At 38.2% G+C, this 22,554-nt stretch overlaps 1 protein-coding gene across 1 annotated transcript; it reads left to right on the top strand.

The window, feature by feature from the left end:
* The first annotated feature begins 715 nt into the window (after positions 1-715).
* LOC110917761 (inactive LRR receptor-like serine/threonine-protein kinase BIR2) lies at positions 716-2,814 on the top strand. The gene has a single exon (XM_022162218.2). It carries the CDS (start codon positions 878-880, stop codon positions 2,693-2,695), a length of 1,818 nt encoding a protein of 605 aa, XP_022017910.1. The 5' UTR covers positions 716-877; the 3' UTR covers positions 2,696-2,814.
* Positions 2,815-22,554: the final 19,740 nt, after the last annotated feature.

The raw sequence follows: 22,554 nt of genomic DNA, 5'->3' as shown, positions 1-22,554 counted from the left end.
TTATGATTTTGCTATCAGTTTAAAATTATGATTTCGCCTCCCGTTCAAAATATAATTACGATTTTCCTCTCTGTACAGACATACATGTTACGAGAGAGAAATATTCGGCCTGTTGCCACACAACGCGGACAGGGCAAAAACTAGTTTGTATAAAGAATATAGTGGTAATCGGCGTCTTTGAAATTTCAATTGTGTCCCAAAAGAGATCAATTTTATATGTATAGACATATAGAAAGTGTTAAAAAACTAAAGGTTAAATTATTTAGACTGTGGGGTATGATGGGGCGGGGGTTTGGGGCATGGGTTGATACGTGGACTTCGAGGGATATCGCTGATCAGTTGCATATTGGGTCGGTATGACGGGGCGTGGCTAGCCCGCGTGGGTTGGCCACGTGTTATAATTTTTTTTTCAGTTATTATAAAAATACACACAAAATTAAAAAAAAACCTAAAATTATTATTAAAATTTCCTAAAAAATACAAAATCCTACAAAAAATCCTAGCTACCTATAGCATAGTCAACCCAGCCAATGAGAGCCGGCCCCGGAAGACCGCTAGGCCCGACCAATGCCCGGGCTGAAACCCCCACCCAAGGGGCCACGCTGAAACCCAAGCCCACCCGAGGTGGTGACTTGGACGTTTGTACCCAATCCACGCCCTAACCCCGCCTCATACCTCATAGTCTTAATTTTTATTAAATAAGAGGAGGATTCGTTAGTGTTAGTCGTTAGTTGAAAAGTGAGCGGGATTATTCTCCCGGTCAAAACCACAACTCACACCACATTTTCTCCGGTCCACCTTCAACAGTCAATGTTCTTCCCCCCTTATCCTTCCTTTCCACCACCACCACACCATCAATCAAACACCCCAATTTCCGATGAACACAAACCCTACCTCACCGCATCCTTCCAGATGCACCTTCACTCTCCCAACACTCATCACCTTCACCTTCACCTTCACCCTCCTCCTTCTCACTCCGCCACCCCCCGCCGCCGCCGAGGACGACGTCAACTGCCTCCGCGGCCTCCTCCGCTCCCTCCACGATCCAGATCACACTCTCTCCTCCTGGAACTTCAACAACAACACCGCCGGCTTCATCTGCCAGTTCGATTACGTCGGATGCTGGAACGATCAGGAGAATCGCGTCATTTCGTTAAAACCGGCTGACCTAGGGCTTGCCGGAACGTTTCCCTCGGATATACGGTTTTGTAAGAATTTGCAAACTCTAGATCTGTCTGGTAATAATATTACGGGTGAAATTCCTAGTGAATTATGCACGTGGTTGCCTTATTTAGTTGATATAAATCTGTCTGGTAACCGTTTCACCGGTCAAATTCCGTCAGGTTTTGGTGATTGTGCGTTTTTGAATAGTGCTGATTTGTCAAATAATCGATTATCCGGTAATATACCGGTTCAGCTGTCGAACTTGACTAGGTTGAAAAGATTTTCGGTTGAGAATAATGATCTATCCGGTCCGATTCCATCAAGCCTGTCGAATTATGATTCGTCGAGTTTTGATGGAAACAAAGGACTTTGTGGTAAGCCGGTTGGCAGCTGTGGTGGTTTGAGTAAAAGGAATTTGACGATTATTATCGCAGCAGGTGTGTTTGGGGCTGCGGCTTCGGTGTTGATAGGGTTCGGGGTGTGGTGGTGGTGCGTAAGTAGGTCGAAGAGGAAGAGGAGTGGGATTGTGGGAGGAGATGATAGTAGTAGCTGGACCGATAGGTTGAGGTCTCATAAGCTTGTTCAGGTGTCGTTGTTTCAGAAACCGCTTGTGAAGGTTAGGCTAGTGGATTTGATGATTGCTACGAATAATTTCAGTGAAGAGAGTGTCATTGTTTCAACACAGACAGGGACGATGTTTAAAGCTGTTCTTAGGGATGGTTCTGCTCTTGCGGTTAAGAGGCTTAACGCGTGTAGTCTTCACGAGAGGGTGTTTCAGGCTGAGATGAATGCGTTGGGTCAGATTAGACATCCTAATCTGACTCCTTTGTTGGGGTACTGCGTGGTGGTAGACGAGAAGCTTTTAGTTTACAAGTACATGTCCAACGGAACTTTGTCTTCGTTGTTGAGTAAACAGTCAAGCTCGTTAGATTGGCCCGCTAGGTTTAGAATCGGTCTGGGTGCAGCAAGAGGGCTTGCTTGGCTTCACCATGGCTGTCGGCCTGCGATACCGCATCAAAACATTAGCTCTAATGCTATATTCGTTGATGAAGATTACGATGCTCGTATAGTGGATTTCGGATTGGCTAGGCTCATGAACTCTTCCAGTTACAACCCAAACGAGTCTGTTTATGTAGCTCCTGAGCACTCGAGTACCATGGTTCCTTCTTTGAAAGGCGATACTTACAGCTTCGGGGTAGTGCTCTTGGAACTGGCCACTGGGCAGAAACCTAACGTTGTGACAGCCGGGAAGGAAGGGTATAAGGGTAATTTAGTGGATTGGGTAAATCAGCTCTCAAGCTTGGGACAAATCGAAAATGCCATAGATAAGAATATTCGCGGCACGGGTCATGATGAAAAAATCGTTCGAGTTGTGAAAATTGCAGGTAACTGCATTACTACTCAGCCTGAAGCAAGATGGTCCATGTACCAGGTTTATGAAGCATTGAAGAGTATGGCAGAAGAAGTAGGTCTATCTGAACATCATGATGAGTTTCCACTTGTTTTCGACACACAGAGTGATGTTGTTTGAGCTGTATAGTATTATTACACAATTTCTTCAAGAACGGCTTAGAAGTCCTATATTATTATTTGTAGCATGCAGTTTGGTAATTTATGATTTGTATCTATGATACTACATTGTTTCCAATATGTCATCAGCTCATTTTGTTGCAGAGTTGATCAAGGTTGGTGCCACTGGGCCCATAGTTATTAAAGGCGCTAAGCACACTCAAGGCGCATAAACCTTGCCTGGGGACTAGGCGCAAAGCGCAAAAAAAGCGAGTAACTGAGAAAAATTAAGCGCATAATGAAAAAAAGTTAAAAATATATTATGTATTAGAAAAAAAAAAAAACTATTCTTCAAATAATAAACAAAAGCTATTATATAAAACTATATATCATCTATTTAAAAAAGTTCTAAAAATATTAGTGTATTAGTGTAGAAAAGTAGTTTTCCTTAGATATAAGTAGAAATCTGGCTAGAGAATTTGGCCGGAAACTATCCGAAATCTAGGAATCTCGCCGGAATGTGCGCCTGAACCATTACCTGGAGAATTTAAGCGCAAATTCCTCGACTTAAAGCGCAACTGCCTCGACTCGCCTGAAAAATGGGCCTAGGCGCAAGAAGCGATGGCTTTTAACAACTATGACTGGGCAAAAGGCATTGTAATGGCTAGAAACTTTAACCAACCTGACATCACATAAGATTCTAGCTGCTGATCATTTTTATACCTACTATCACCAACCTCACATCACATAGGCCGGTCAGAATCTCGTAAGAGATCTACTACCTAACTCACTAATTTTTAGTCATCCAAGTGATTTTGTTGAAGTGTGCGGGTATGGTATATATGCACATACACGTATGCATAAGCATATGTTGGTGATTTTAGTGTTTATATAACATATATTAAAATGTAATTGGATTTGAAAATTTAAACAAAAGGATCAACGTAAACGAGGGATAAAAAGGTCCTGTTTCACTTGGATTAAAACTTACTAGTCTATTCGGTTAAAACTAGTATCTTTTGTTTGTCTTTCTTTTTTATATATGAAAATAATGACCTAGGAGATGGTTCAAATGAAAACCAATTTTTAACGTGAAAACTCGAAAACTAACTAAAAAAACCTAAAAAACGCACCATTTTTTTGTAACTTTTTTTTATAAAAAATCGCTAGTTTTTGTATATAAAAAAACTTTTTTCAAAAAAAAAAATTTGTAGTGCATATGTGTAATAATTCACATCTGTACTATTACACATGTGCACTACAATTTTTTTTTTTAATTTTTTTGTATTCCTAAAATAGCGAAAATTGGTATGGAAAAAAAATTGATATGTTTTTTTAGGTTTTTTTAGTTAGTTTTCAAATTTTTACGTTAAGTAGTGGTTTTCATTTGAACCTTCCCCTAATGATCTAACTTATAAACCTAGAGACTAATTATTAGTTTGTTTTTATCTTATTACTCTGCCAAATAAAAAATCCTATCATTTACTTTTGGCAACCCTTTTAAATAATTTGCACACAAGACATTGAAAGGAGCTAGCCTAGTTTAAACTAGTAGTTTACCCGTCCGCGTTCCGGGTGTATATATGATTAACACCATCCAATCTCACTGCATATTTTAATATCACAATGACTTCATATCCAACTATTAAGAACATCAATAAATGTGTTTATATTTAAGATAATGATGAGTTTTTATTTGATTGCGATTAGTAACTACAACTGTTCTTGAGTTGTCATTCATACTAACTTAAAATCTTACATCTATTAACCCCTGTTGTGTTAACCGGAGGAACCAAGGCTTGGTTGATAATTAGGTAATCATTATTTAATAATAAATAAAATTGACAGGAACATTTGTGGCAAACTAATATATAAAAAAGATATAATCAATAAAAAATGAAATAATATATGATAACTTACTCAATATTTTAATTTATTTAAAATAAAAATAAAATCAGTTTGATTAATTATTATCGTTAAAGGGATAATATACATTAAAATTCAAGAAATAAAGGTACATGAATTAAAAGAATACTTAATGAATAAAATAACTAAAGTTAAGGTGAAAATGAGGTAAGGTGAAGGAACATGTAAGCAAGATGTGAAAAAGGACAAAACATAAAAAAGTACAAGGGATAATCACCCATTATCTTCAACCTGTTATCTTCTTTCTTTTTCGGTTCACATTCTTTCTTTTTCGTCTGAAATCTGAAAATATAAATATGAAGCATATATCCTACAAAGGGACAACCAACCCCATTAAATCCTTCTCTGCACCCACGCTTTGGCCAACCCTAACCCACCTGCCCCATCCCCCCTAACCGCGTCATGGTGTGGTGGTGTTGCTGGGTGTTGTTTGCTGATCTAGCACCGAAAACGCTCTACCCTATTGTCAACTTTTGTATCCATCAAGTTGTTGATTAGTTATGATTCTTGATTGCCCGCACTTTGGAAATTTAATAACCTTTTTAGTGTGAGCATTTTAGTTATATTTAAATGTTATACTTTTGCAAGACCCGGACTGGGTTGGGTATTACTTTAATGTTTATTATGGTTCTTGCTCGTATGATTGTTTTGACAAACTGGCGAATATAAGGTAATTAGTATAATGTTTCAATGTAAATGAAATGTCCAAGCACTTTACCTCACTAATTTCTCACCCGTGTTGAAAGTTGTAAGAACTAAGTTGCCTTTAAAAACCAATAATCTCTATAGTTGCGTCATTTTCTTGTAATTTAGAACAAAGAACTATTAGATTTGATAAAATACAAAAAAAAAAACATAGAATACATAACTTTGCCTCTACCTTCGTGTCTACAATTCAGTGGTTCCTTATCAAGGTTAAAACAAATAAAAGAAAATGTAAGTGTTAATCACACACTAAAAGAAAGTACCATTACATAGAGTTAAATACATTAAATTTAAGATGAACTAATTGAATTTACATTTACCTTCCAGTGAACATACCGAATTTTCATAGTCTGGAAAATGCTAGATGACCTGAAAAACTTAACTCATGAATAAACATTAAAATATGACCATTAGACCACTAAACGAAAACAAAATGGATGAGGCAGTATGAATTAGGCTTACTTTTTGTTTGTTATTGTTATCCGATTCTGATCCATCTTTCATGAGAAAAAAAAAAGAAAAAGAAATGTTGATTACATTTATAAAGCTGAAATTTATCGTTGTTGGTTGACCTTTTGTTTTCATAAGCTTTTGCTCTTCTCCAGTTATATTTAAATTGTCATCTTCCTCCTGTAAAGCACATAATATGACAATTAAATCAAAAAGGATAAATTAGGCCACATGAACTTTAACTTTACCTTTAGGAAACGTTTGCCATCTTCAATCAAAACTAAACTGATATTGTGCTTGATCCATACGAGGTTGCTGTTGAGATACTGGAGGTGCAGGATCGACCTTTCCTAAGGTCAAACACTATCACTTTGCCTTTCCTAAGGCAAGCACACCACACATGATTTTCGAAAATGAACGAGTGATTGGATCGAGATTAGGTGTGAAAACCGCAAACTCTCGATTAAAATCGTTCGTTCGACGCGCATTTTTACTATAAACACGAGAATTTGCGTTGAATCAGGAGTGACATCCCCACTTCGACGCAAATCTCCCTCTCTATCTCGTGATTCTATTACACGAATGGGAATGCAGTCGTTGAGCTAGGGGTGAAACCCGAATCTTGATGACTTGTTCCACTCTCTATTTTGGTTTTATAAAACTCTCACCAAGGTCTCGATGGATTCTAACGACTCGAGTTGCGTGAATAACCAAAGGGATGCGTGCCATTCACCGTATGCCGGTGAGAGAGCACAGTCTATTAGGTCAAAGCGTGTACTCGAAGTCCTTGAGAATAGTTGAATCGCTTTGGGTAGCCAATGTCTCACACCCAGACACTCCAATCGCCGATTTTATGTGTTTATGTATTTCGATTCTGAGCTCTCAAACCGCTGATTCTTCGATTTTATGTGTTTTATGTGGTTTTATGTGTTTATATGTTTCGGTTTTGGAGACTATACGCCTTTCGCTTTTTGCTTTGATCAACACGCACAACTCATACTACACATCTATCTCAATACGCTAACAAATCGCAGAACTCTCGTACGCTATGCTATTTACTATATACTCGCAGTCGCTACTCGCACTCTGGATCGCTTTACGCAGCTTTGAAGGATAGGTGAATACGTGCAATATATGTAGGTGAATACGTGCAAAATATAGTTGAAGATGTGCTTACGTGGATTACCTCTTTATCATAAAACATAGTTTTTCATCATTAGATATGCTCCGACCCGTTCGTTTCGTGTCGGAGCCATATCTTGAATATCATCTTAATCGTATAAGAAACTTTAAGAACAAACACATACTCTACAAAAAGTGTAAGTTTCACTTACCTTGCATCCGGTTATGCTCTTTTTCCGCGTACTCGATCCGTTTTACCCGCTTCTTTCCCAAGTCTTCATCTAGCTTGTCTAGAGTCAAACTATCATCATCACAATTCGTAAGACGGTTAGATTAGTCATAATCATTTACGACTAGTCCATCCTACGGGTTTTATGTCGAATTTATCATTCGTCCATATCAAATACCATTCGATCTAATCATTAGTCGGTTTGACTTTTTAAAAGTCAATTAACTTATCAACATATTCAAATGCACATTTGGTTCAATGAACTCACTTAGGCATATTTCATCCGAACTTTTAACGAAATCAAATTTTACATACTAACTAGTAGGCCGCGATTTCATTTAGGCGTTTCATATCACTGAAAATGGGCTGTTTTTTGTGACTTGTTTAACCTGTTTACAAGTCTTCAAAAATTATGATTTTTTTATGTGGCGTACCTCTCGGAGTGTTAGGCCTTGTGTTAAATTTTCAAGATCTAACTCTTTACCAAAAATTCGTAAAAATTGATTTACTAAGCTGCAATCAGATTCGTCACTTCTGACTGCAGCTTACGGAAAAATTCATTAAAAATTCCTCTTTTATCCGATTGATAAAATTCCAATTGGAGATTCTTTTAATCGCTTAAAGCTATCTACAGTAAAAATTTGAGATCATAACTAAATTCCTAAATTAAGTTATGACATTCGTAATGGGCTGCAAATTCTGCCAGAAAACGCAGCTTGAACCTTTGATACGGAAAATTTCATAAAACGCTCAATTTTCGTCGAAAAAATGTGATTCCAGTGGGATTTTAAAGATATTTCCTGGAATTACATTTTAGACTCAAGAAACACATGTTTTTATCACGTTTTGTTCAGGTTACAGCCAATACAAGTCGGCTGTAAATTCTGATCAGGAGCTGTTTGAATTCAGCTTTCAATTTAAGCATGTTCTTGACATCATAACACTAATTTTTAGCAATCAAAAACCTTAAAAACATCTCATACATGAATTTAGCATCAACAAAATCTGAATTTACTTGAGCTAGGCATGATTTCAATATATTCTTGTCTAGGGTTTACTCCTAAACACTATTTCACTTCAATATCATCCATACCAGAATCATGCAACATCAATTTCGAATTTCTTATGTATATCAAGAATTCTCAACTTCATAAATCTCAAAAATTCGACATACCTTACGATCCTCACGACTAGGTGATTGTTTCTATGTATACATTCATCGATTTGGGGCTTGAATCAAGCTTCAATCTGTTGATTTTGCTGAAGTTAGGGTTTGAGCCCCTTTTTTGTTCTCCTGGTCGATCTCCATCAGGCACACAGACTGTGTGTTGTGTTTTTATTTTTGATTTTTAATAACCCAAGTTTCTCACTTAACATTATTTGCCCCTCATGTTTCGTTAATTAGTAAGTAGGCTACAACCTACTTGTCTTCAACAATATTTTGTTTTATTAACTAGGTTAAACTTTCCTAGTTAGCTTAGTGAGTTCGAGATAGTCATAACCCGTTTTATTTTAAGTCCTGTTAACTCGGGCCTCTTCACATACTTTGTTTTTCTCAAAAGCTTTCGTTCAGCTTTTATTTAGTATTAGGCTTATTTATTTAAAAATCCTAATATTCACCGGGTTGCTTTTACCCCTAACGGTAATTTACCCGTCTTTTAGTACTAACGTAGTTTAATTACCAAATCTGTTTTCAGGGTGTTACAAGTCTACCCCCCTTAAAGAGGTTTCGTCCTCGAAACCTTTTCTTACATAATTTATCGAGTTTAACTTATGCATTTTCTCTCGATAATCAATTGAGCATTGCTCATATTTTAACCAATTGTTAGTGTTACCAGAAAAGTGTGGTAATATCTTTTTGGTTATTAGTCATCTACGTATCTCACACGACATAATACAACTTGAAATAACATAATCTCGTTATTTCCACTAGTTTAATTAACTTTGCAATATTTATCGCTCGGCTCTAATGTGATTATACTTCACATTACACTTCTTGACCGTGATCACGCCACGCCATGCCAAATTTTATATCAACTTTTATTTTCAAAAATATCACTTTTCGAATATATCGTCTTGCACCTGTCAGTGTCAAGACTTATATCTTTCATGTTAATCATTTTCCGAATTCGTTTCATAATATTCGTGTTTGTTAAAGCATTGTTTCTCACTAATACTGAATTTTAGTTTAACGCTTTTCTCTTGAGCTCATGTCAATTCTAAGGAATTTACGTCCAAGGATTTATTCCCTTCCGTTGTCATTTCAGTAATGACTTCATCCACTTTGGTGACGTAACACAATTTAAATAATTGTGAATTCTTGTCATTTTTTTGCCCGTTTAAATGTTTTAGTGAAAATTCTTCACTTTTGTCAACCAGACCTTTCACAATCTCTTCGCTTTTAACCAATTTAATTAACTTAGCGAAACCCATCGCTTTTATACGAACTTTATCTCCCGTTATTATTTTACGCGGGAAGTTACAACCAGTTTCCTTGTTTTATACTATTGACCCGTAGGTTCTTTCGCTTAGCCTCGTAAGCTATTTCTTTGTATTTTCACATTTTTACCTTATTAAGGTGAGACCCCAACAATTCGCTTCTTTCCATTTGCGACCCGAAGGTCTTCTTGGTCCCGTAGACCTTAGCCTCATTTATAATCTCGTAGGTTATGATAATCCCGTAGATCATCTTTTATTCAAGTCTTTATTCAAAGGTATATACATTTATATGTGTATATGGCGTTAAGGCACCTTTTTTTATCAAAATTATTTATTTTCGCCTTGGTATTTCCTTTGACCTTGACCGTAGTCTAAGGCTACATTTGTTTTCTTTCGGACAAATTTTCCGACTTTATGACTTCTCACGTCATTTATGCGTCGGTTCATCTTATGCTCACCATTATCCAGTTTACATATATTCGCATTTGATTATGTCCAATTACCGGGCATCATTATTCTTTTGCTTTTAACGCTACCGTTATCCCGCTTGCGCTTACTCATGTCATCCGACATTATATTATATTCGACCTGTTTGACTCATTCATGTGAAATTTTATCATTTACAGATGTCAACTTCATTCTTTGTTCGACCCGTTCAACTTTAAAATAGTTGAACATAATTTATCAAAATTTGTATTTACACTATCTTGTCATCTTTTAGTCATGACTCAAAACCCGAGTCTTTTAACTTTCCATCCGAGTTCCCGTTTCTCGGTCTACGCAGGTGTTTAATCCTTACCCATCAACCGGGTATTTTACCGAAGTCGTTATTATTGCAACCCTCCCGGTATGCATTAAGACTTCGCTTCACTTTTATATTCCGACTTTGTCCTCAAGTTTGACGTTTTACAAAAACGGCCCGTTAAGAGGCACATTTGCATTCTCCGGGTTCGAGTGTAAGTACACCCCTCCCAATTCATATCTTAATCATTTTACATTAATCTTTGCCCCTTCACTCGGGCTCATTATCCTAATGTAATACGCTTCTGTCACCCGGCTGTGCGTTTACATTATTATCAAATGTTTCGCTCATTTGATTCATTTGGGTACTTTTTAATTTGTCCCACTCACCCCGTCCTTACTACATCGGACGTAAATGTGTCCGCTATAAGAAGCTCACGGTATCATATGCCACTACTTACTTGGCCAGAGTAAGCGATCAACACATGATACACATGACCTTTTTATAGCTTTTACATCACACCCTATGTAAGTAATGCCTCTATTTATTTCATATCTCTGATTTCATTTAGTAAAACTTTATTTAATTGCAAAACAACAATCATTAGTTTAACTAGTTTTACATTTGAACATATAAAATGTTTTTCTTTTCTATCGAACTATTATATAATCACATTTGTTAATGTGATCGCTACTTTTCTCAATAGCATTATATTGAGAGTTTTCCATTTGGATAATTACCCCCCATCCAAGTTTTCATATAAACTATTCCTATTATTTCTTTGTTATTCCTCATCATGAATAGCACATGTTTTATTAAACTTCTCTTGGAAACATCATCCTGAATAGATATCCTATTCAGGTTTTATTAGATATATGCAACCATCTTTCCCTACGTGTTTGTAGCATATTACTACTTATGCGATTAAATTTAAAAGCGTGCACCTGGTAATGCTTGCCCTTACGGGCTTCTCTTGCCATTAACTTTGTTCGTGATCGTCGTGCGATTTAGGTCCTTAATGAGTATGCTCTGCTCGTCATACCTCAGACTGTTCTACCATCATATCCACAATTCGCTCAACTCTCGTCATCTTCATATGTGGGTGTTCTTCAACTAAACATTTTACTGTACGTATCAACACACGTGATTTCGTTAACTATACCTATCGTTTTCATTGGGGTAACGTGTATTACACAATAACCCTATGTGTTGTTCACAACACTTTAATCATACTAAACCATTAACATACTTGTACTTACCGGATTTGCGATCAAGCCTCGAACCGAACACACTTACTCTTTTAACCTTGAGCTCTGATTACCAACTTGTAACACCCTTGTTATTACTTTAAAGGTTTTCGTATATATAACGAAAATAAACATGTAATTACGATTAAGGATCCTTAGAAAATACTAGTAATTTAAAACTTTTACAACTTAAAAGTTTACAACATAATGTAATTAAGTTCGTCATTTAAAAGTAACAATGAAACGTCGTGCGAAAGCTTGTTTCTTGATCGTGTTCGGTTCTTCATTTAGCTTGATCGTCCTCCGGTACTAGAAATTTACCTACAACTCATAAAACATGAGTTAGATTAGTCATACGTAGCTTAAAACGTATTTAAACGGGTTCGCAATGCGTATAATATTAAAATAAACATTTTTTATGGAACCCGTCGCATCGCGCGACGGCTCCTTGCTTTTGCCGTCGCGTGGCGCGACGCCCTGTTTTGTCCAGAATTGTTTGTTGCTGAACTACAGATTCCCAGCTCAAAAACTCAAACTTATGATTCACAAAAACGTCCATAACTTTTGTTCTACTTATCCGATTGGCGTGATTCTTTTTCTCATGCGATCGTAATTTAATTCTTCATCCTATGGAGTTAAAACTTGATATAAAACTACTTAAAAATTCGGAATTTCAAGCTCTCGACTTGAAATTCTTGTTTAACACTTTTGACCCAATTCGCTTGTTTAACTATAATCTTATTCATACGTACCTGGCTCGGATCAACACAATGACCCGTTTTTAATACCTTGTCTCACTAAATTGTTAAATCATAGCATTGATAAATCGTAAGCTGTTTTGTCCTGTAAGCATAAGACTCGACGAACACTTATTAGTCATTATTTGTCAAATGGTATCTACATTACCATTTGACCCGTTTGGTCTAAACAATTTAAACACTTTGCGCTTATATTGGAATGGTATCTATTTACCATTTCATTAAATAACTAAATTCAGATTTCTCACCTCTTTAGCTATGTCTCTTAAACCCTTTTTCCTTACGCGTTTAGCCCGACATGACTTATGTCGCTTAGTGTTGTTCTATATTTCAACTTTTACCTATTTGTTCGTGACTAAATCACCGTTTTCCCCTTTTCGCTCGTTTAGGCTTACTTATAAAGTAGCCATTCGAAAACCCATTTTTATTCATGTCACTTCATGACCATTTTGCCTCTTTATCATAAATCATAGTTTTTCATCATTAGATATGCTCCGACCCATATCGTTTCGTGTCGGAGCCATATCTTGAATATCATCTTAATCGTATAAGAAACTTTTAGAACAAACATATATTCTACAAAAAGTGTACGTTTCACTTACCTTGCATACGGTTATGCTTTTTTTCGCGTACTCGATCCGTTTGACCCGCTTCTTTCCCAAGTCTTCATCTAGCTTGTCTAGAGTCAAACTATCATCATCACAATTCGTAAGACGGTTAGATTAGTCATAATCATTTACGACTATTCCATCCTACGGGTTTTATGTCGAATTTATCATTCGTCCATATCAAATATCATTCGATCTAATCATTGGTCGGTTTGACTTTTTAAAAGTCAATTGACTTATCAACATATTCAAATGCACATTTGGTTCAATAAACTCACTTAGGCATATTTCATCCGAACTTTTAACGAAATCACATTTTACATACTAACTAGTAGGCCGCAATTTCATTTAGGCGTTTCATATCACTGAAAATGGGCTGCTTTTTGTGACTTGGTTAACCTGTTTACAAGTCTTCAAAAATTATGATTTTTTTATGTGGCGTACCTCTCGGAGTGTTAGGTCTTGTGTTAAAATTTCAAGATCTAACTCTTTACCAAAAATTCGTAAAAATTGATTTACTAAGCTGCAATCAGATTCGTCACTTCTGACTGCAGCTTACGGAAAAATTCATTAAAAATTCCTCGTTTATCCGATTGAAGAAATTCCAATTGGCGATTCTTTTAATCGCTTAAAGCTATCTACAGTAAAAATTTGAGATCATAACTAAATTCCTAAATTGAGTTATAACATTCGTAATTGGCTGCTGATGCGTGTCAGTGTATATATGTTTTTAGATGTATATTTAAGCCCTTTTTACACTTTTAGCCAAGTTTTAAATTTATAAAACACGATATTCACTAACACTAAACACACATATGGGCAAGTGCACCCATCGTGGACGTAGTATAGTGTTGGTAAGATACCGAGGTCGTCCAAGGACACAAGAGCTTTTAATACCGGTTTATCCTCAACGTCTAATCAAATCAAAAAGGTTAGAAAAATGTTTTAAACTAAGAAAATAAAAAATAACTAAATGCTGAAAATAAAAATAAAATAAAAACAGATAGACAAGATGAATCACTTGGATCCGACACGTGTATTAGTATAACCTTTGATTATTTTCGCACTTTTGCACTTGTTTAAGAGATTATCTTAGTTATTGTAGTAGGCCCCTCTTTTGACGACGACCCGTTACCCTCAACCCAGTAGTTTGAGTCAGCAAGGATACAATCCTAAAGGGTCGGATTATTGAAAGATAATGAATTAAGTTATTAATGCAAATTATGGTAGGCCCCGCTTTTGGCGGTGACGTTACCCTCGGCTAAGTAGTCTGAGTCAGCAGGGATACAGTCCTAAATAGCCGGGTTATAGTATTAATAGTAGTTAACTTATGAGGGGGTCAAAGAGTTTGGATCCCCGCCATCCAATACCTATGGGCATTGAAGGAGATCCTACTAAATTTGACCCAGGTCCCAAGCAGGACCTCTAAACGCTGAACAAGGGCAAGACCCTTACCAAACCGTTCCCTTAACCCCCGACCAGGTAGCCAACATACCTCCATATAGACCGTGGAGATATGAATGGTGAAAATCTTTAATTTTATATAGACAGTGAAATAATGCCAAGACACCACGGACAAACGATAAGGAAAGATCACCTTCAACATAAGTAACTAGTTATTAAAGTCATTAATACAAAACCAAATAAAAAGTGCAAAAGATTAAAAATAAAAAGTATTATACTAAACACTTGTCTTCACCAAGTGATGTAAGAGACTTAGGCAAACATGGCCTTGATTGTCAAGAACTCTTACGATCAATCTTGGATCCCGAGACGACTCACACACTCTACGATGGACAATGGATGATGGTGGTGGATGATGGTGTTATGGTGGTGGTGGGTGGTGGATGAGGTGTGAGAGAGGTGGTGTGCCAAGGGATGAGAGAGAATGAAGCCAAGCTCCTCTATTTATAGGCTGGACAGAAGGCTGGACACGGCCCCGTGTCCGCTGGACACGGCCCCGTGTCCGCTGGACACGGCCCCGTGCCCGCTGGACACGGCCCCGTGCCCGCCTGACACTCTCTCTCCTCATTAATTGTAACTGCGAATTACAATTAATGCGCCTGCTGTACTTTCACCACGCCCCCGTGCCCGCTGGACACGGCCCCGTGGTGGGCAATGGAAGCTTCTACTGGTTTGTCTTTTCTGCTGCTTCCTGGGCACGCCCCCGTGTTCGCTGGACACGGGGCGTGTTCAGACTCTGTTTCTTCTCCTTTGCCTTGGGAGGTGCCGTTGAGGGTCCGGGCAATCCACTTTTGTTCCTTTTTCTTGTATTTATGGTAGAATTAGTTGTCTTTTTGCTTCTTTTGTGATTTTGAGCTCATTTCATCCTGAAAATACAAAAGGAAGACAAAAACACTCTTTTTCCAACATTAGTACTTAAAAAAGGTTAGTTTTATGCCTTAATTGATGTGATTTATATGTTGCATTTTACACACATCAAATACCCCCACACTTGAACTTTTGCTTGTCCTCAAGGAAAACTCTTTAAATGTGGCTTACACTCCCAAATGGAATAGGTAAAAGAGAAGTTTTTCAGCTTGTCCTAGAGTGTCGGGAATCCAAGGTTTTTATAGGTTTTATTTTTATTTATTTACAATCCTATTCGTTATGATTTATTTTGAACGTTTCATAAGATGAATTACTTATTTGGGCATAGCATGCCTTATTAAAATTCCATTTATATACAAGTTCACATACCTCACGGGAGATCACTCAACACTCGGCCGAAGGTGTATATTTTAGTGAATCACTCGAGAGCGGCACGGAACTTACGTCTTCCATAGGCTTGCCAAGCAATCAATCCTCCTCCTTTTTAACTTTTTACCTTTGTAAATATCAAGAGGACTTTTTGGGTGAAGGCTTGGGTTTAAAGGTGGGTGGTTGGTTAGTGGTTAGTAAAAAGGGCGAAAATCGTAACACGCGTCGGTTTTCGTGAAGTACCTTTTTTAGTGACTTTTTATTTTGAAGTATTTCTCCAAACAAGCTTTTATAGCTTTTGTTTGTTTTTGACTTCATCATTTTTTTTTCAATCGTCACATAAAAAGGTGAGTTTTGCGAAAAAGCGAACTTGTTACTAAAATTAAAAAAAATAAAAAGGTTTTTGGTGGGTAAAAATGGTTTTGGGGTAATGAAATGAAAGGTTTAGGCTCAAAGGGGCTATATAGGGGGATTTTGGGTAGGTAAAAAAAAAATAAAAAAAAATAATGGTTTTGAAAGAAAAAATGGTTAGTCCTAATGCCTCCATCATTTACTTACTTGGGTTTAAGTTGGTAAGGACCGGGAATGTATCGTCGTGGCAAGTTCTAGATTTGTAAGGACCGAACGGCTATTCACACAAGAAACGAAAAATGAGCATTTAATCTAAATATGTGTATTTTTATGCTCAATAAAGGCTCAAAACTCACTTTTGTGGGAATGGGTTTTTAATGTGACCAAGCATATATAATCGAATTTTTAACTCGACTTGTTATACCGTTTCATAATTTTCTTATGTTGGTTCCTTTTTTATCACGACGCTATCGGTTGTAAACTTGTAAAAATATAACCTTTTTAGAACTTGTTATTCCCAACTTAAACTAAGACAAGTAAATAAAAAAAATAAAAAAGTTTTTGAAAAAATTTGGGGTGTTTAGCGGTTCCAATAGAGTTTTGTGTAAGGCTTGTGTTTAGGATTTTGCAAAATTTCAAGGTTTTAGCATCCCCCCCACACTTAAGTTACACATTGTCCTCAATGTGTCCAAAAATAATATTTTTGGTTGATTAGAATGTATAAAAGTGGGTTAAAAAGCAAAGATTTATGTTACTGGCAGTCTGGACACGGCCCCGTGCCCATTGGACACGACCCCGTGGTGAACTGCCAGTAACGATAACTTACAGAAGCTGAACACGGGGGCGTGTCGGCTGGACACGACCTCGTGTCTGGCAAAAATTTGCAGGTCAGTAGCCAAACAGCAGATCTGGGAGATGAACACGGGGGCGTGTCGGCTGGACACGTCCCCGTGTGGACAGTCTGTTAGCCTGAAAAATAGGTTTTGTCCCCCGGTTTCTCCATCATGAGGCTGCAAGTGCTAATGTTTAGCACTCTAACCCTCGTATTGCACCTGTTTAAACATTAAATACCAACCAAACAAGCACAAACCATCCTAAATTACCATCGTCAAGCATCATCCAAACACAAAGTAAAAATAAAACAAAGATAAAAAGTAGTTAGAGAAAGTAAATTGTTCGACAAATGGCACGCAGGCCATGAATTGTTTGATAGATAGAAGGGCACTTAAACCTGTGGGCTCATCACCAACCAGCCCCTTGTTCCTCCAAGCCCCCTACTCCATGTCTTCATCACTACCATTACCTCCACCCCCTTGCCTCGCCATGTACTCCCGGATGCTACCGATATCATCTTGTATATCGTTAATGTTGCATTCGATAGCTCCAACCCGGTGGTGTGTGTTGTTGGCGAGGTTGTAGGTGTTCCTTGAGCACATGAGGTTTTCCTGCAAAAGATCATGTAAACTTTGAAAGTTAGGAAAACCACCTCCTTGAGAGGAGGATTGGCCCGCATCGCCTTGGGGTGGATATTGAAAATGGGGATGTGGTGCATGAAGAACTAGAGCCTCTTGCGGGTTCCATGCATAGCCTTGCGTTCTCTGAAAGCTCACCGTCCCGTCCTCCGCTTCATAAAGCAAGTTCATGGATCGGCAAATGTGATAATCGACCCGTCCCGACCATGGACTCCTTTCGAAGGACCTTGGGATATTCGTGAAGTGCTTGAAAAGACGGTACACCCATCCTCCGAAGAAGATCGGTGTAGGAGCATGAGCAAGGCGGTTTAGGTGCATGTTTCGCAGTAGGAGGTACGGAACATCTAGAGGCTTCTGGTTGTGGATGCAGTGAAGGACAACCAAATCTTTCAACCCAACAACGCCACTACTGTTGTGGCATTGGTTCAGCGAGTACGATAGGAGCCTGTGGATGTATCGGTATAGCGGGTCCCTCAGTTTGGTACTTTTGGTGCTGCTCGGGTTGTAGATTCCTTCACCTATTTGAGCCCATGCGGCTTGGCGTTCGGTTGCATCCAAGTCTCGTAACCCCCCTGTATTCTCTTCATTCCCCGCTTCCTCTTCACTATATAGCCCAATGATGGCTCCAAACTGTGCCATGGAGGTTCTAAACGTGGTCCCATCACATCGAAATTCGACCCCGTCATGATCAAACGGTTCGCGCCTCAAGTTGAAAATGAAGGTGCTGTAGAACTCCATCGTGCATTGATGTACCGACCTTAGTCGGGTGGTCAATGCGACATGCAGTGGACCCCTCACAATGTTGTTGAAGCGGTCAAGTTGGTTCACCATGGTTAGCAAATCAGTACACGCCCGCCTTTGGTACTCTTCCGGTCTTGTTTGTAGAACCTCGTACCGTGCCCTAGCGTCCAGTTCATTTGCGCTAAACCTTGTGAATTTCGACATCTGAAAAGAATACATAAAAAGTTAGTACGAAACAAGGAAAATCAGAGTGAAACTGCAAACAGTGGGCTGGACACGGCCCCGTGTTCAGCGGACACGGCCCCGTGTCCAGGCGTCTGTAACCCAAAAATTCCATTTTTCGTCCCGGTTTCGAAAACCTGAAAATTTTTAGCCCAATAGTAGCGGTTTCCCCCGAAAATGAAACCCTAAGTGTCATTTTTCTCAAAACAAACCGTTTACCCTTTCAATTTCGTGTTTTTCGGTTCAAGAACAAGGGTTTGGGGTTTCATTTGGAAATCGGACAAATCTATCAACAATACATGCCTAGTTACTTTCTACTACTCTAATCTAAACTACTACTAACAAATTTCATCAAAAATTTTGAGTTCGATCCGGATGAACATGAAGAACCCTAGATTTTTCCCCAATTTTTGATGTTTTAACTACATGCAAGTAACTAATCTAACTACTAATGAAGATAGAATCATACCTTGACGTTGTTAGATTCGGTGGTGACGTAGAAAAACTGCAGAAAATCGCCTTAAACCAGAGAGTTTTCGGCTAAACGGGGCGTGTATGGTGTAACTGATAGGAAAAGAGGGTTTTATCCCGACAGTCGCCTCGACACGGCCCCGTGTCCAGCGGACACGGCCCCATGCCGGGCAAAGTTTTTTTTTTTTTTTTTTTTTTTTTTTTTTTTTTTTTATGTGCTCGTGTGCATGCCCCTTATTTCCGAAAAATGGTTAGAAGATTTACCGGTTTTTTAAACGTACACTTACCTGTAACATGTCGGGTATGAGTTTATTCGTTAACCGTTTGAAGTGAGATCTCCTCTTCCTCATCCTCAATGGATCCTCGGTAGAGTTTCAGCCGTTGGCCATTGACTTTAAATGGTGTCCCATTTCGAGTTTTAATTTCTACTGCACCGTGTGAAAAAACATGGGTGACGGAAAAAGGTCCTGACCACCTAGATTTTAACTTACCAGGAAATAATCGAAGTCGTGAATTAAACAATAGAACTTGGTCTCCAACCCGAAATTCATTAGATTTAATATATTTATCATGCAAATTTTTCATTCTTTCTTTATAAATTTCGGAGTTAGAATATGCACAATTCCTAAGCTCGTCTAATTCGTTTATTTGACAAAATCGATTTTTACCGGCATTTTCCAAATCTAAGTTTACGTTTTTTATTGCCCAGTAGGCTTTGTGAGCTATTTCTACTGGCAAGTGACAACTTTTTCCATAGACGAGTTTATATGGGGTTGTGCCTATAGTGGTTTTATAAGCAGTTCTAAAAGCCCATAAAGCGTCGTCTAATTTGTCGGCCCATTCTTTTTTATTTATTCCTACGGTTTTTTCAAGTATTCGTTTTAAACCTCGATTAGTCACTTCGGCTTGCCCATTTGTTTGAGGATGATATGCTGTTGAGACCCGGTGATAGACCCCATACCTTGTTAATATTTTTTCGAGTTGATGATTGCAAAAATGGGTACCTCTATCACTTATCAAAGCCTTTGGTGTCCCGAAACGAGAGAACAGCTTTTTCAGAAATTTTACCACCACTCTTCCATCATTTGTTGGAAGAGCCTCGGCCTCTGCCCATTTAGACAAGTAATCGACTGCCACAAGTATATATTTGTTTCCCTTCGAATGTGGGAAAGGTCCCATGTAATCGAGTCCCCACACATCAAAGATTTCACAGACGAGAATGCCATTTTGAGGTATTTCGTTTTTGGAAGAAATATTACCTGATCTTTGGCAGGCATCACATGTCTTTACAAGGTTTTGTGCATCCTTGTAAATGGTCGGCCAGTAAAATCCTGAATCAAATACCTTTCGTGCGGTACTTGAGGCACCATGATGTCCTCCGCATGGACCTTCATGACAATGATGGAGAATTCTTCGTGCTTCATTACCATAGACACACCTTCGGATGAGCTGGTCGGCACACATTTTGAAAAGATAGGGGTCTTCCCAAAAGTAATGCTTTACATCAGCAAAGAATTTTTTTCTTTGATGATGTGGCCATCCTTTGGTGACTACACCGCTAGCTAAGAAATTAGCGTAGTCGGCATACCATGGTTCTTGTCTACTCTCCATCATTTCCAAGGATTCCGTGGGAAATTTCTCGTTGATTTGCTCGTCTCTGGTTGTCTCCAAAGCTGGGTCTTCTAAGCGTGAGAGATGATCTGCAGCAGTGTTTTCTGCTCCTCTTTTGTCCTTGATTTCAATGTCGAATTCTTGGAGGAGTAGAATCCATCTTATCAAACGGGGTTTTGCGTCTTGCTTCTTGAAGAGGTACCTGATGGCTGCATGGTCTGTATAGACTATTGTTTTAGAAAGAACAAGATAAGAACAAAATTTATCAAAAGCAAATACCACCGCTAGTAATTCTTTTTCTGTAGTTGTATAATTTTCTTGCGCATCATTAAGAGTTTTACTAGCATAATAAATTGGGTGGAAATGTTTTTCTTTTCTTTGTCCCAAGACTGCTCCAACAGCGAAGTCACTTGCATCGCACATGATTTCGAAAGGAAATTTCCAATCTGGCGCTATCATGATAGGTGCATTGACTAGCATTTCCTTGAGGGTTAGAAATGCTTGATTGCATTCCTTGTCAAAGATGAAGGGTGCATCTTTTTCAAGTAATTTTGTTAGAGGCCTTGAAATTTTTGAAAAGTCTTTGATAAACCTTCTATAAAATCCGGCATGTCCTAGGAAACTTCTGATTGCTCGCACGGAGGATGGAGGAGGTAATCGAGAAATAGTCTCTATTTTTGCTCGATCAACTTCCATTCCTTCGCTTGAGATTTTGTGACCGAGTACTATTCCCTCTGTTACCATGAAATGGCATTTTTCCCAGTTAAGGGCGAGGTTAGTTTCCTCACATCGGGATAGCATTCGTTCAAGATTATCGAGGCATTGGTCATATGAGTCTCCAAAGATGGAAAAGTCATCCATGAAGACTTCCATTGTCTTTTCGATCATATCATGGAAAATGGCGACCATACAACGTTGGAATGTTGCAGGCGCATTACATAGACCGAATGGCATGCGTCGATATGCAAAAGTTCCGTAGGGACATGTGAAAGTTGTTTTCTCTTGGTCTTCTGGTGCTATCGGTATTTGAAAGTAACCTGAAAAACCATCTAAGAAACAATAAAATTTATGACCGGATAATCTTTCTAACATTTGATCAATGAAGGGCAAAGGAAAGTGGTCTTTCCTAGTCGCTTCATTTAATCGCCTATAATCTATACAGACTCTCCATCCTGTGACGGTTCTCGTTGGTATTAATTCATTTTTCTCGTTAGTTATTACCGCCATACCTCCTTTCTTTGGGACTACTTGAACGGGACTTACCTACGGGCTATCGGAGATAGGGTAGATTAGTCCGGCGTCGAGTAGTTTGATGACTTCATTCTTAACCACTTCTTGAACATTGGGGTTCACTCTTCGTTGTGGTTGAATTACCGTCTTGTAGTCATCATTCATTAAAATTTTGTGCGTGCACATGGAAGGGCTTATTCCTTTAATATCTACAAGCTTCCAAGCGATCGCGTTTTTGTGTTTTTTAAGTAGGTTAACTAATTTCTCTTTTTCTTTATTACTTAATTTAGATGAAATAATTACGGGTAAACTACCTTCTTTGCCTAGGAAAGCATATTCCAAACCTTTAGGAAGTTCTTTGAGCTCAATGGGTGGGTCTTTAGAAGACACCTTATTTTGTGGATCATCTAGATCAAGAACCTTAAAAGTTTGTTCTATGGCTATCTCTTCCTCGACAAAGTGGTCCTCTTCGTTGGTTGTATCGGGTGGTTCAGCTTCATCTTCAATTAGGGGGTCATTGTTGCCAAAAGGATATTTCATTGAGCGCTCAAGATCTATGCTCCTTTTGAATGCCCCTAATTGGAGAGGTAGATTGTTAAATTTCCGGTTTTTCAAAGCTCTATGAGTTTGTACAAAAGGCTTTCCCAAGACTAAGGGGGCGTCATCTAGGATGACGAAGTCGGTTGGGATTACCAATTGATTTGTTTGAACCAAAACATCTTCAACTACACCGATTGATTTTATTACTTTCCGATTGGATAGAAAAATGGGTATTTGAAGTGGAGTAAAATCACTAACACTTAATTTTTCAAAAATATAGTTAGGCATTATGTTAACACAAAGATCCTTATCGATTG

This window comes from Helianthus annuus, chromosome 15 (assembly GCF_002127325.2).
Source record: "Helianthus annuus cultivar XRQ/B chromosome 15, HanXRQr2.0-SUNRISE, whole genome shotgun sequence".
Taxonomy (NCBI): domain Eukaryota; kingdom Viridiplantae; phylum Streptophyta; class Magnoliopsida; order Asterales; family Asteraceae; genus Helianthus; species Helianthus annuus.
This window is presented reverse-complemented; position numbering and strand designations above follow the sequence as displayed.